The 12,560-nt window shown below is 47.0% G+C and overlaps 1 protein-coding gene across 1 annotated transcript; it reads left to right on the forward strand.

Moving 5' to 3' along the window:
• The first annotated feature begins 6,083 nt into the window (after positions 1-6,083).
• Positions 6,084-11,842, forward strand: BHLHE40 (basic helix-loop-helix family member e40). Its single transcript, XM_060631623.3, has 5 exons — positions 6,084-6,489; positions 6,657-6,726; positions 6,984-7,091; positions 8,125-8,248; positions 9,532-11,842. Exons 1-5 carry the CDS (start codon positions 6,410-6,412, stop codon positions 10,386-10,388), a joined length of 1,239 nt encoding a protein of 412 aa, XP_060487606.1. The 5' UTR covers positions 6,084-6,409; the 3' UTR covers positions 10,389-11,842.
• Positions 11,843-12,560: the final 718 nt, after the last annotated feature.

Raw genomic sequence — 12,560 nt, forward strand, 5'->3', positions numbered from 1 at the left:
TTGCACAATATGCTAACTAACTTGGATGTAAATTTTAAAAATACATTAAATAAAATAAAAAAGAAAATATTCACAGTTTTATAATAACAAAAAATGGGAACAAGTCAACTGTCCTTCCGTGGGTGAATGGGTAAACAATCCATGCCGTATCATGAAATACCACTCATCAAAACTTATTACTGATACACATAACCACTTGGATGGATCTCAAGAGATTATGCTGAGCGGAAAAAAAATTTTACCCCAGAGGTTAAATACTATATGATTCCATTTATGTATCATTCTTAGAATGAGAATATTATAGAGATGGAGAACAGATTAATGGTTGTCAAACATTAGAGATATGGGAGGAGAAAGGAATGAGTATGACTACAAAGGGATAGCATGAGGGGACTTTGTAGTAATAGGATAGTTTTGCATCTTGATGGTGGCAGTAGTTACATTAATCTATGCATGTGATAAAAATGTCATAGAACTAGAAACACGCACACACACACACACACACACACACACACACGAGTGCATGTAAAATGGGTGAAATCTGAAAACTGTGGGTAGATTGTGCCCATGCTAATTTCCTTGTTTTAACATTGTATTATAGACAGTAAAATGGTGCCAAGCAGGATGAGTGCAGGATGCACACAACTTCTCTGTATTATTATTGTAACTTCCCATGATTCTGTAATTACTTCAAAAGAGAAAGAAAAAAGTTATCTGAAAAATTCACAAATATTTGGGAATTAAACATACCCTTCTAAATAACCTATGAGTCAAAGAAGACTGGTAATAACTATTAGAACATATTTTCACCTGAATGATAAGTAAAACACAAATCCCACTATTGTGGGGTTCTGTGAAAGCAGTGCTTAGAGGAAAAATTTTAGCTTTAAATACTTATTAAGAAGAAAGGTTTAAAATCAGTGATATTACCTTACATCACAAGAAACTAGAAAAATTGGAGGAAATGAAATCCAAAATAGCTAGAAGAAAGAGAATAAGAAAAATAAGAAAGAAAATTAATCAAATATAAAATGAACAAACAATAGAGAAAATCAACAAAATCAAAATTTGGATGTTTGTAAAGATTCATACAACTGATATAACTCTTAGCAAGATGATCAAGAAAAAAAAGGAAACACAAATTAACAAAAAAAAATTTTAAGAGTAAAAAGTGTTTATCACTATAGATCATATAGACGTTAAAAGGATAAAACTTTATACCAACATATTGACAAATTCCAATGAAATAGACAAATTCCTTAAAAAACAAAAATTACCAACTGAGAAAAAACAAAAAGTATATATCTGACACGTTATTATAGAAAATGTATACATAGTAAAAACCTTCCCCCAAAGAAAATTCCAGGCCCAGGAATCTTCTCCTGGTATGTAAGAAAGAAGTAGTACCAATCCTACATCAGGTCTTACAAAAAAGAGAAGGAATATTTCCCAACTTATTTTATGAGGGTAGCATTACTCTGATACTAAAACCTGACAAAGATTATGAGAAAAGAAAAACTACGGATGTATATCCTTCACAATCATAGACACAAAAATCCCTAGCAAATATTAGCAAAGCAAAGCAAAGCAAATCTGGAAATAAAAATAAGGATAATACACTGATCAAGATAGACTTCTTCAGGAATTCAAGGTTGGCTTAACATTCAAAAGTATCATAATTCATGATATTAACAAAATGAAAGAGAAAAACCATACGAATTTCTCATTGGATGCAGAAAAAGCATTTGACAAATTCAACATCCTTTCATGATAAACTCTCACAGAGCTCTAGCAACAGAAGAAAACTTCCTTCACTGAACGAAGGAACTACATTTCATCAACATATAACATTATATGCATTGATGAAACTCTGAATATTTTTACTCCTACATTTGAGCATAAGGCAAGATATCCTGAATGGAGACATTTATAACATTGAATTCAACGAGGGCCAGCAGCCTTATGTAACATTTTTACAAGTGATTTGAAAGATCTTCAGATATACAAATGCTATTGACTTCTTTCTGATGGGAACCAGCTAAAATTACAATACATCACTAGTGGAAAGAGCATGTTTTCAAACTGTAGGTTCAAACTGTAGGTTAGGATTTGCTGGTGAGTTGTAAAATCAATTTGTTAAGTAAAGACCAGAATACTTTTTAAATAAAATTGAGTAGACTAGCAAATACCAGAATTCATATATCAAGGGAATTTTGTTTTGTAAAATTTATGTCTGAAATACACTGAGCTGGCTTCTTCTTAAATGGTTTAAGTTTTTCTTTAAGTTAGCAATGGTTACTCAGGAGTAAGAGAGAGAGGGTAGTGGTGACTTATTGCTATAGCCCCGCCCTGGACTTGGCTGCCTTATGCTTAAATGTACTTAAAGTGTGTGTGTTTTTGTGTGTTTATTGGATCATGATGTATAAAAGTGTGATATGTGAAATGTGATTTTAAAAATTTGAGGATTCATAAATAGGCAAAAAGTGATGATATCTGAGCAAAAAAGGTGTGGGTAAATGCAGGAGGCTATGAGCTCTAACTTCTTACACAGAAAGGAACCCGGTAACAGTACAGACTCTTCCCAACACACAGCATCAGACCTTCAAAATGCTGAGTCTCAGTAGGAAAATAAAAGGAGACTCTTGTCCTTCTCTGTACAAAATTATGTTTTCTCTACATGTAAAAGAGACAAAACAGAGGGGAGAGCTACAAAATGTCACCATTACCCAATGCAGCTGCTCAATGTTATAATGCACAACTCTAGAGGGTGCTCTCACACAGACTGTGATGTGAATGGCTCCCCCTAGAGTTGAACAGTACACAACACATACAACCCTACCAAGCAGCCAAGAATGTAGTGATTAAGAGTACAGGCTTTGAAGCCAAACAAACCTAGGGTCTAATTCCAGATCTAACCCCCTGGGGCAGGTTATTTAACCTCCCTGAGCCTCAATTTCCTTAAGAGGACACACGTATTCCTAGGACATAATTCAATGCCTGCCATATAGTGGTTCTCAATAAAGCTGTGTTAATGTAAGAATGAGCTAATAGCTGCCTTATAAGGTGGTGGTGAGTAAATGAATTAACATAGACAAAAGTTTTTACAGACAGTCTAAAAACTAAAACAGCATTAAACAAGTATCTACAAAAGCTGACAGAATGAAAGTTTAAGATTTTCCAAGGTGTAAAGACACAGGCTGGGAAGGAATTATTTTGTTTATTAATGAAAAAATAATCACAAGCTATTGAGAGAAGAAAAACTTTGGTAGGGTGGAGATCCTTTGCTTCCTTCCTTCCTTCCTTCCTTCCTTCCTTCCTTCCTTCCCTCCCTCCCTCCCCCCCACCTTTCTTCCTCCCCACTTCTCCTCCTCCCTACTTCTCTTCCTCCCCATCTCTCCTCCTCCCCTCCACCCCCCACCTCTCTCTCTCCCTTTCCTTCTTTTTTTCTTGAGATATTTCTTGAAGCTTGAGAATACATTTGGTACAAAAAGTAGGAAATGCATACATTTTGTTATTTCCAACTGTAGAACGGGTAAGGACAAAAAGTATTGATAACATCAAAGCATCTAAGAATGACACTGAGGCTTGGAAGCTCAAATGTTTGAGTTCACGACTGGCACGGGGTGCGAGGCGTATATGACAGCTCAGGGACAAGTGTTCCTTCCTCCCCTAGTGCTTCTTTCCTGATGGAACTGTGGTTTTGATGCAGTCATGACAATTCTTCACCCGTATTAAAGTCACAATGAAGCAGGTCGCCCTAGATTGAAAGCACAAACCCAGGGCAGGCCAGTCCCCTCCTTCTCCTTCTCTGCTGCCCACCTCCTGGCAGGAAGTTGAGTGCCGTCATTCCCTCCCTAAAGATGGCCGATAACAGAAACCAGCAAAAGTACATTCTGCGAAGGAAGGATCCCTGAGCCCCCAAAAGAGGTCACAAGCCAGTTAGCAGCTAGAAAAGGAGGCATTTCTCACACTTGCTAATGAGTTCGACGCTTGTGAAACATAAACAGGAAGTGGGAGCTCTCCAGGGCGACCTGGAGGAAATCCACTCCCAGTTTGGTCAAAGTGTGAATCCCAGTTCTCTAGGTTGTCAAGGACACTGCCAATTAAGACTGACACCCCCAAACTGCGCCCCAGGCTAAACTTCACCCAGTCCCAGCGGAGACCCCGTTTTTTTTTTCAATCCTTCCCACAGCCAGGCCACTCAGCAGCGGGGTGACTGACCCGAGGCGCGGTGGGAACGGCTTACAGTCATCTCTCAACTCCCCGAACTTGCAGGGCAGGGCAGCACAGAGGTCAGTGAAATCCCCAGCCAGGCCTTATTTTAGTCATGAATTTCCACTGGCTCCCTCCTCTGACTGCATCAGCGCGGCTCACACCGCGGGCTTGGAGTTTCAGCTGTTTTCCCTGCTCCAGGCTGAGTTAGAAGGTCACAGAGACCGGACTTTGCCGGCGGAGGTAGGTGGGGGCCCCCGCCCGCGCACATTGCAGAGGTCTGGGGCCCCTTGCGGGAGGCCTTTCTGCGCCAAGCTGAGGGCAATGGGTTAGCTTCTTCCCCCTCCTCCTCTTCCAAGGCATCTTGGTCCGTATTAAATAAAATTTGAAAACAAAACAAACATCTCTTTTTTTCTCTGCCACTGGCACCTCTATAATTTTCCCAGGGCTGCCTTCCCCTCATTGCCCAATTTATCCTCTTTCCAGAGGCTCCTGTAAATTCAAGGGTGGACTCTATTGGACTCCCAACAGTATCTCTAGCAACGGGCACAACGCCTGGCACAGAGTAGGGGGCTCAGCAAATGTGTATCCACTGAATGAATGCTAGGATTTCAATGTGATGGACAGATAGTTTGTCCTAGTCTCTCTCTTCCCTCCCGCTCTGGGTGCAGACCGCCAACAGCGCCGCCCAAGCTCCTGGCAGGCGGAGGGATGGCCCACCCTGGCGGGCACACCGCGTCCCGGTCCCCGGGGTCTCCGGCCCATGGCCGGCGCAGAGGGGCTCGCAGTCGACTGCCCTGAGGCCGAGCCCCGGCCACGTGAAGCGTCACGCCCCGTGCTGCTGCGGGGCAGGCGTCGCCGCCGCAGTTGTGTAACGTTGCAGCCGGAGGGGAGGCGACCCGGGAGCCTCTGCTCTAGGGAGGGCAGGGGAGGGAGGGAACGCAGGGCATGGCGCCCGGTATCTTTCAGTGTTGGACTTGTCGAAGTCGGATGGAGATGGGCACTGGGACACCCAGGGGGTACGCGCAAGAGGGTGCCCGCCGGCTGCACCCAGGAGCGAAGCTCCGGGGGAGCGAGGGGCCCGTGGCGCACACGCTCGGCGGTCAGGTGCGCGCAGCGTGCTCGGCGGCGGCCTCGGCTGCCCCTGCGCTTGGCTGGCGGCCCGCTTCCCATGGGGTGACATCCGCCCCGCCCCTAGGCCCCTCCCCACGGCGGGCAATTCCTGGACGCCCGGCTGAGGGGTGGGGGCGGGGAAGCCGGGACGGAAAGAAACACCAGCCTCTGGGGAAGGCAGGGGGGCCGGGCGCCTCCCTCAGCTGCGCGCCGGTTCCTCGGAGCCGGCCGGGCGGGGGAGGAGGAAGAGGGTTGGGCTGGAGCGAGCGAGGGGATATTCCTCTCCCGGCTTGAGTCAGACGCGGGCGGATCCGTCCTCCCCCGTTCCCTCCCAGGAGACGGGAACTTACTTCATTTCCCTGGGGCAGGTTCGCCCACGTTACTAACCCCCCCCCCCCCGGCCCCAGCGACTCCCCGGCCCCTTCCAGCTTCCGCGCCCCCCACCCGGCTGGGCAGGACCCGGACCGCGCTGCCACCCCCTCTTCGGGGAAAGGCAGCCGCAGCCGCAGACACCTGGGGGCCGGGACTGGGGGTGGGGGCTCCCTCGCAGCCGCGGGAGCGTTGTCCAACACGTGAGACTCATGTGATGAAGCCGGGGGAGGGCGGGCAGGTCGCTCCTTCCCTCCCTGGCAGCGGCCAGACGTGCCTGGAGTCACAGGGTAGAACACGTAGCTCCAACCCACCCACTCGCTCCCATTTAACCCAGCCCGCAGCCTCTCCATTACTCCTCAGCTCGCCCCCCCACCCCCCTCCGCCCTAACCGCCCCCCCCCTCCGCGCTCCCTCCCGCCTCCCCGCCCGCCCCACTTCTCATTCACTTGGCTCGCACCGCGCAGACGGCGCAGGGAGCACACACCGCCAGTCTGTGCGCAGAGCCGGAGCCAGAGGCCGCGGGGACACCATGCACGCCCCCAACTGAAGCAGCACCTCAAAGCCGCAGCGCCCCGCAGCCCAGCGGATTTCAGAGCTCAGACTCAGAGGAACCCTTGCGGAGAGACCTCCCGGAAGCCCCTTGCAGGACAGTCCTCACCCCGACGTTCCGCTACTGCAGACAGGAGTGCACAGTGGCCCCGGCTCGCCGCGCCATGGAGCGGATCCCCAGCGCGCAACCGCCCCCTGCCTGCCTGCCCAAAGCTCCAGGACTGGAGCCCGGAGACCTACCTGGGTAAGTTGGCACTCCCTGGCGCCTTCAAGCCTCGGCTCCAACCCTACATTCTGCGCCGCTCTCAACTCGGAGCAGCTTCGGGCGCATCCGGGGGCTCTTACCCGCCAGGGTTCCTGCAGCCTGTGCGCACGCAAAGTCACGACCCTACCTGGCCCCTCTCCCTGCAGGATGGATTTTGCCCACATGTACCAAGTGTTCAAGTCGAAGAGGGGAATAAAGCGGAGCGAGGACAGCAAGGTAAGAACACCGCACCTCTCGGGACCCCAGCCCCTGGCGCGCGCAGTTTCCAAGAAAAGTTTTCTCACTTTGAGCTTGGCGGGGGTATGCACGGTGTGGGATCGGTGGTTCTATTAAATGCTTGGAGAAGAAGGGACAGAAAGTGGTTCTGGGTGTGACTTCGCTGCCCCAACTCTTATCCCGCTGCCGGGTGAGGGAGGAGAGGGGCTTCACTACCGCTTCGTCTGGCGCCCACCGCCTCCCCGTGCGCCTCGCAGGAGACCTACAAACTGCCGCACCGGCTCATCGAGAAAAAGAGACGTGACCGGATTAACGAGTGCATCGCCCAGCTGAAGGATCTCCTACCCGAACATCTCAAACTTACAGTAAGTGAGAAGCTGGCCCCTCTCCAAGGCAGCTCTTCTGCCCAGAGGGCGGGCGGGGGTCACTCGCCGCCTGCAGGCCCCTCAGGGAACTGCAGAGCAGATGGCCGGCTCGGAGCTGGCGGGTGGCTCTGTTTGGGGGTACCCTTCCCCAGCCCTGGAATTTTCTGGCGTCCTCAGCAAATGAAGTGAGAACCACTTGGGCTTCTCCAAGTTGGCTCCAGTACCAACTAGCCTTCGTTTTCAAGAGTCTAAGCCTTTCCTTTCTGGTGATTTTCAGGGTTTTTTAGTTTTGCTAACTTGGGTAAAACCAAGCAACACACAGATTTTATTTACCCCTTTCTCGCCACCTTTTCCTTTTTAAAAATAAAGAGGACTTGTTTTTGGTGCGTGATTTCTATGTCCTGTCCTTTCTTGTCAGTAGCCAACGGCTTGGCAGCCTTTGGTTGGGGAAAGGGGAAAAAAATGTGTTTAAGGAGGAAGTAAAAGGCTGGATGAGCTGCAAGTTATGAAAGGGTGTCAGGAAAGAAGCTAGGGGAAGCCTCTTGGCTGCCAGACACGGTAGAAGTCCCTCCTCAGGTTGACACCACGGCAGAGAAATGTTATCTCCGGATTCCCCTGAGTTAAGGTCAGCAGTGGCTGCTGGAGAAATTTATGTCAGAGCTGATGTAGCTGCCTCTTCCAAAATGCCTCCAAAGATAAATGACACTTCTTTTTTATTCTTTAATCAGAAGTGTGTGCATATGTATTGACGTATACACACACACTTTTTAAAAACATCATCTCCAAACTTAAAACTAAATGTAGTCAACCAGGAAAGGCTGTTTCTTTCTTTCTTCCTTCCTTTCTTCCTTTCTTCTTTCTTCCCTCCTTTCTTCCTTCCTTCCTTCCTTCCTTCCTTCCTTTCTTTCCTTCTTTCTTTCTCTTTCTTTTTTTTTTTTCTTTTTCCCTTTAGAGATGTTTCCCATTGCTAATAAGTGTCCCAGAGGTGGGACTTCTCAAAGCTCACTGCTGACTAAGGCTCTTTTTATTCCAGACTTTGGGTCACTTGGAAAAAGCAGTGGTTCTTGAACTTACGTTGAAGCATGTGAAAGCACTAACAAACCTAATTGATCAGCAGCAGCAGAAAATCATTGCCCTGCAGAGCGGTTTACAAGCTGGTGAGTGCCCGAGTCTGGTTACCATCACCTAAGAGTTGTAGCGCAAATAGCCTGTGGGCTCAACATCTGGTATAAAAAACATTCCTACAACAAATTGCTTATGCACATTCGTTGGGGGAGATGTCATTTTATCTCTCCTAAAAGGTCAGACTTTTCATTTGGAATGTTGCTGTGTGCCACCTGGCATGAATAGGTATTAGTCAAATGATAAAATATTTCTGTGGCATTTTGGTTTAAGGGTTTCTGGGTTCTGGGACATTTTCCCCCTCCTGTTTAAAATGCCAAGGCACCTCTAATTTGTATCGTGGGTGTTTTACAGTCGGTCTTCTTCGTCCTCTTTCACTGGAGAATAAATCATGGGTATGCCCCAGTGTTTTCCTGTTTCTGTACTTCCTTATCACTCCGTGTGTGGTATGATCCTGGCAGGATGACAGCAGGAGTTTTTCCTGCATTTCATGTGGTTCCCTGAATAGCCACTAGGTATCTCGGTGCATTGCACAATCTAATGAAACCACTGAAGTTTCATCATTAGTTTCTACTGACTTCCAGAGAATCACAGGCACCTTGTAACCTTCTAGTTTCACCCGTTCCAAATAATACTGAACAGACTGGGGAGAAGTTCTTCTACCCACTGCCTCGTTCCATTCTTCTCCCCCATCTTTCCAAGACTAGTACGATGAGAATCCCCAAAACCTAGCAAGTGCTTTTTTTCTGCCAGTTCCCTCATGGAAAATAGGAAGATGAACATACCTAATTTCTTGGGGGTTGGGGATAGAATACATGGAAAAGGCTTTGAAATAGCTTTGAAATGTAAAGATCCCAGCATGGCTGTAACTTTTATAATTGAAAATAAGCTTACTTAGGGGACATTGTTCCTTTATTCTTCATCTCATTTTTTGACTGGTCTCTGTGCAATATGGTAGGGTTGATGTTCTGTAAAATGACTCTTGTTATAAACATAGGAGGATGCGGGAACAAGCTCTAAATTGAAAAAGAGGGAAAATAGTCCATCTCTATAAATTATGTTCTGTTTCTATGATGGGATATTATGTAGCCATCACAACTCATAGTTTACCTCTGGGTGGCAGGCTAATGGGTTATTTTTGTTGTATTTATACTTCTCGGTGTAATCCACATTTTTTCTGAGATTACTTTTGGAGTTAGGGACACAAATCAGCAGGTGCTGTTAAAAAAAAAGGAAAGCTCTCAGTCTTTGAGGTATGGGATGCGGCTGAACCACAGGGCCTTCTGAAATGTCTTCCTTTGGATCTGTGTTGATCCAGGTGAGCTGTCGGGGAGAAATGTGGAAGCAGGTCAAGAGATGTTCTGCTCAGGTTTCCAGACGTGTGCCCGGGAGGTGCTTCAGTACCTGGCCAAGCATGAGAACACTCGGGACCTGAAGTCTTCACAGCTTGTCACCCACCTTCACCGTGTGGTCTCAGAGCTGCTACAGGGTGGTACCTCCAGGAAGCCGTCGGACCCAGCTCCCAAAGCCATGGACTTCAAGGAGAAACCCAGCTCCCTAGCCAAAGGCTCCGAAGGCCCTGGGAAAAACTGTGTGCCGGTCATCCAGCGGACTTTTGCTCACTCGAGTGGGGAGCAGAGTGGCAGTGACACGGACACAGACAGTGGCTACGGAGGAGAGTCCGAGAAGAGTGACTTACGTGGTGAGCAGCCGTACTTCAAAAGTGATCACGGACGTAGGTTCACCATGGGAGAAAGGATCGGTGTTATTAAGCAAGAATCTGAAGAACCACCAACGAAAAAGAGCAGAATGCAGCTGTCAGATGATGAAGGCCATTTCACTGGCAGTGACCTGATCAGCTCCCCGTTCCTGGGCCCGCACCCACACCAACCTCCCTTCTGTCTGCCCTTCTATCTGATCCCGCCATCCGCAACCGCCTACTTACCCATGCTGGAGAAGTGCTGGTATCCCACCTCCGTCCCAGTGTTGTACCCAGGCCTCAACGCCTCTGCTGCAGCCCTCACCAGCTTCATGAACCCAGACAAGATCTCAGCCCCCTTGCTCATGCCCCAGAGACTCCCTTCTCCCTTGCCAGCCCATCCAGCCATCGACTCTTCTGCCCTGCTCCAGGCTTTGAAGCAGATCCCCCCTTTAAACTTAGAAACCAAAGACTAAGGGACCCTGCCACTCTGCTCTCTTTCCTCCCTACTTCACCCCCCCCCCCACAAAGTGTGACTGCAGCAAGATTGTTCTAGTGTGTATGCTGAGATAATCTGAGGCATGGAGAGAAGATTTGGGGTACATGTGTGTGCACATGCACGCGTGTGCATTGGTGGGTTGGTATAGAACATTAAAGCTCCTTTTGGCATAGGGAAGATATGAAGGATTGCCTGACATCAGGAGATATAGGGGGGATTGTAGCAGACCTCTGGACTTTCCCCCACCCAGAAAATAGCCCCCTCCGATAACATACAAATCAGTTGGATATTCAAAAGCTTCAGACTCTTGGTCTGTGAGTCAGTCTTCATTTTGGGAGCCGGGTCTGTGGCTTTGAGAAAAAGGTACTTTCAAAAGAGGGCTTTCCAGAGCGCAGTTCCCAGCCAGCTCTTATGACCCCACCCTTCTCCCTTTTATTGTTGCCGTGACTCACCAAATGGGGAGAGGGCAGCCACACTGAGCTTTCTGCTAAGCGGTGAGGTAGCAGACACTGGCATAGCACGGTAGTGGTTTGGGGAGATTTCTACAGGTCTGCCCCCCACCCCTGCCTCTGATGAACAAAGAGAATGTAGTTCCCTACTCAGGCTTTCGCAGTGATTAGCTTAATAAGGAACTGAAAAGGGCCCCCTGATAAAGCTGAGCTGCCAGGGAATGAGGGAGGAGTCCCTGGGGCCTCTGGCACCTGTTTCTAGGTCTCACCTAGAAAACAATCTCGCTGTCTGGAGAACCAAAGCAGGGTCTAAGAGACGCAGGTGCCTAAGTTCCAGTACCCCCAAAATGCATAAAGCCAAGTAACAAACTGCTACCTTCAACAAGCAGAGCTAGATTCGGGTTTCAGTTCTATCCTTAAAACTGCTTTTCACCAAGCTTAGCTTAAAGGCCTAACCAGCTCTCGGCACAGCAAGATCCTTTCTGCAGGCTAATTCCCCTCACCGACGGCATAGGGAGCGTCCTTATTGCTAAAAAGGATTCTGTCTCCTTCAAAGAAGTTTTATTTTTGGTCCAGAGTACTTGTTTTCTGACTTGTCCAGCTAGCCCTGCACCAGCTTTTCAAAATGCACTATGCTTGATCGCCGATCGTGTTTTAACTTTTTCTTTTCCTGTTTTTATTTTGGTATAAAGTCATTGCCTTTATTTGTAAAACTGTTATAAATATATATTATATAAATATATTGAAAGGAAAATGTTTCAGATGTTTATTTGTATAATTACTTGATCTACAAAGTGAGAAAAATGAATGTATCCCTGTTTTTGAAGAGAAGAATAATTTTTTTCTCTAGGGAGAGGTACAGTGTTTATATTTTGGAACCTTCCTGAAGGTGTGAAATTGTAAATATTTTTATCTATGAGTCAATGTTAAGTAGTTGTTTTAAAATACTTAATAAAATAATCCTTTTCCTGTGGAAGAGAAAGATGGTCTTTTGCATCTTTAAAAATAGCTCAGTCGTGTGATATGGCTGTCTCCTGCCCTCCCCTTTTGGCTGTAGGCAACAACTACTTAATCTTGGCATCATTTCATTCAGCTTTTAATGTGCCTCGTATTCAATCAGACAGAATAAACTTGGTCAATTTTGTAGGTAAATACTTAATTTGTTTTTTTTAACTAACCCTTGTTAGAGGTTCATAGTCACCCTGTGCCTCCTTTCAGAGTTAAGCAAAAAGAAAAGTACATTGTCCCCCACCCCAGCCTGTTTTTGACACGGTCCTTAAGAACTTGACAGAAAATCAAAATGTGGGATGGTTGGGCCTTAGGGTCTGGGGAGCTTGCTGGAGGGGGAGGCACATGGAGAAAAGATTTAATGGATTATTATGCAATAATAATTGGTGCTGGGGATAGTACCTCTGCCAAGCCAGTCTAACTTTTTTGAGTCTAGCAATGTCTAATGGATTTGCCATATCCTGCCTTATTGCTGCTGAAGGCAACATTCCATAATTATGTTCTACATCCTTCCTGGACTTCCTTTCATTGGGTGTGTTTGTGCGTGAATGAATATCGGTGTTCCTTAGTCAAGCACTCTTATGAGAAAAAAAAAAAAAAAAATTCCACGGGAAGAGAAGTGGGAAATGACCCGGTCGAGTATTTTTGCTTCTCCCCTTCTCCCTCTAAGGGATGTCCTGATGGCCAGTGCC

Source organism: Panthera onca, chromosome A2, assembly GCF_046562875.1.
Source record: "Panthera onca isolate mPanOnc1 chromosome A2, mPanOnc1 haplotype 2, whole genome shotgun sequence".
Taxonomy (NCBI): domain Eukaryota; kingdom Metazoa; phylum Chordata; class Mammalia; order Carnivora; family Felidae; genus Panthera; species Panthera onca.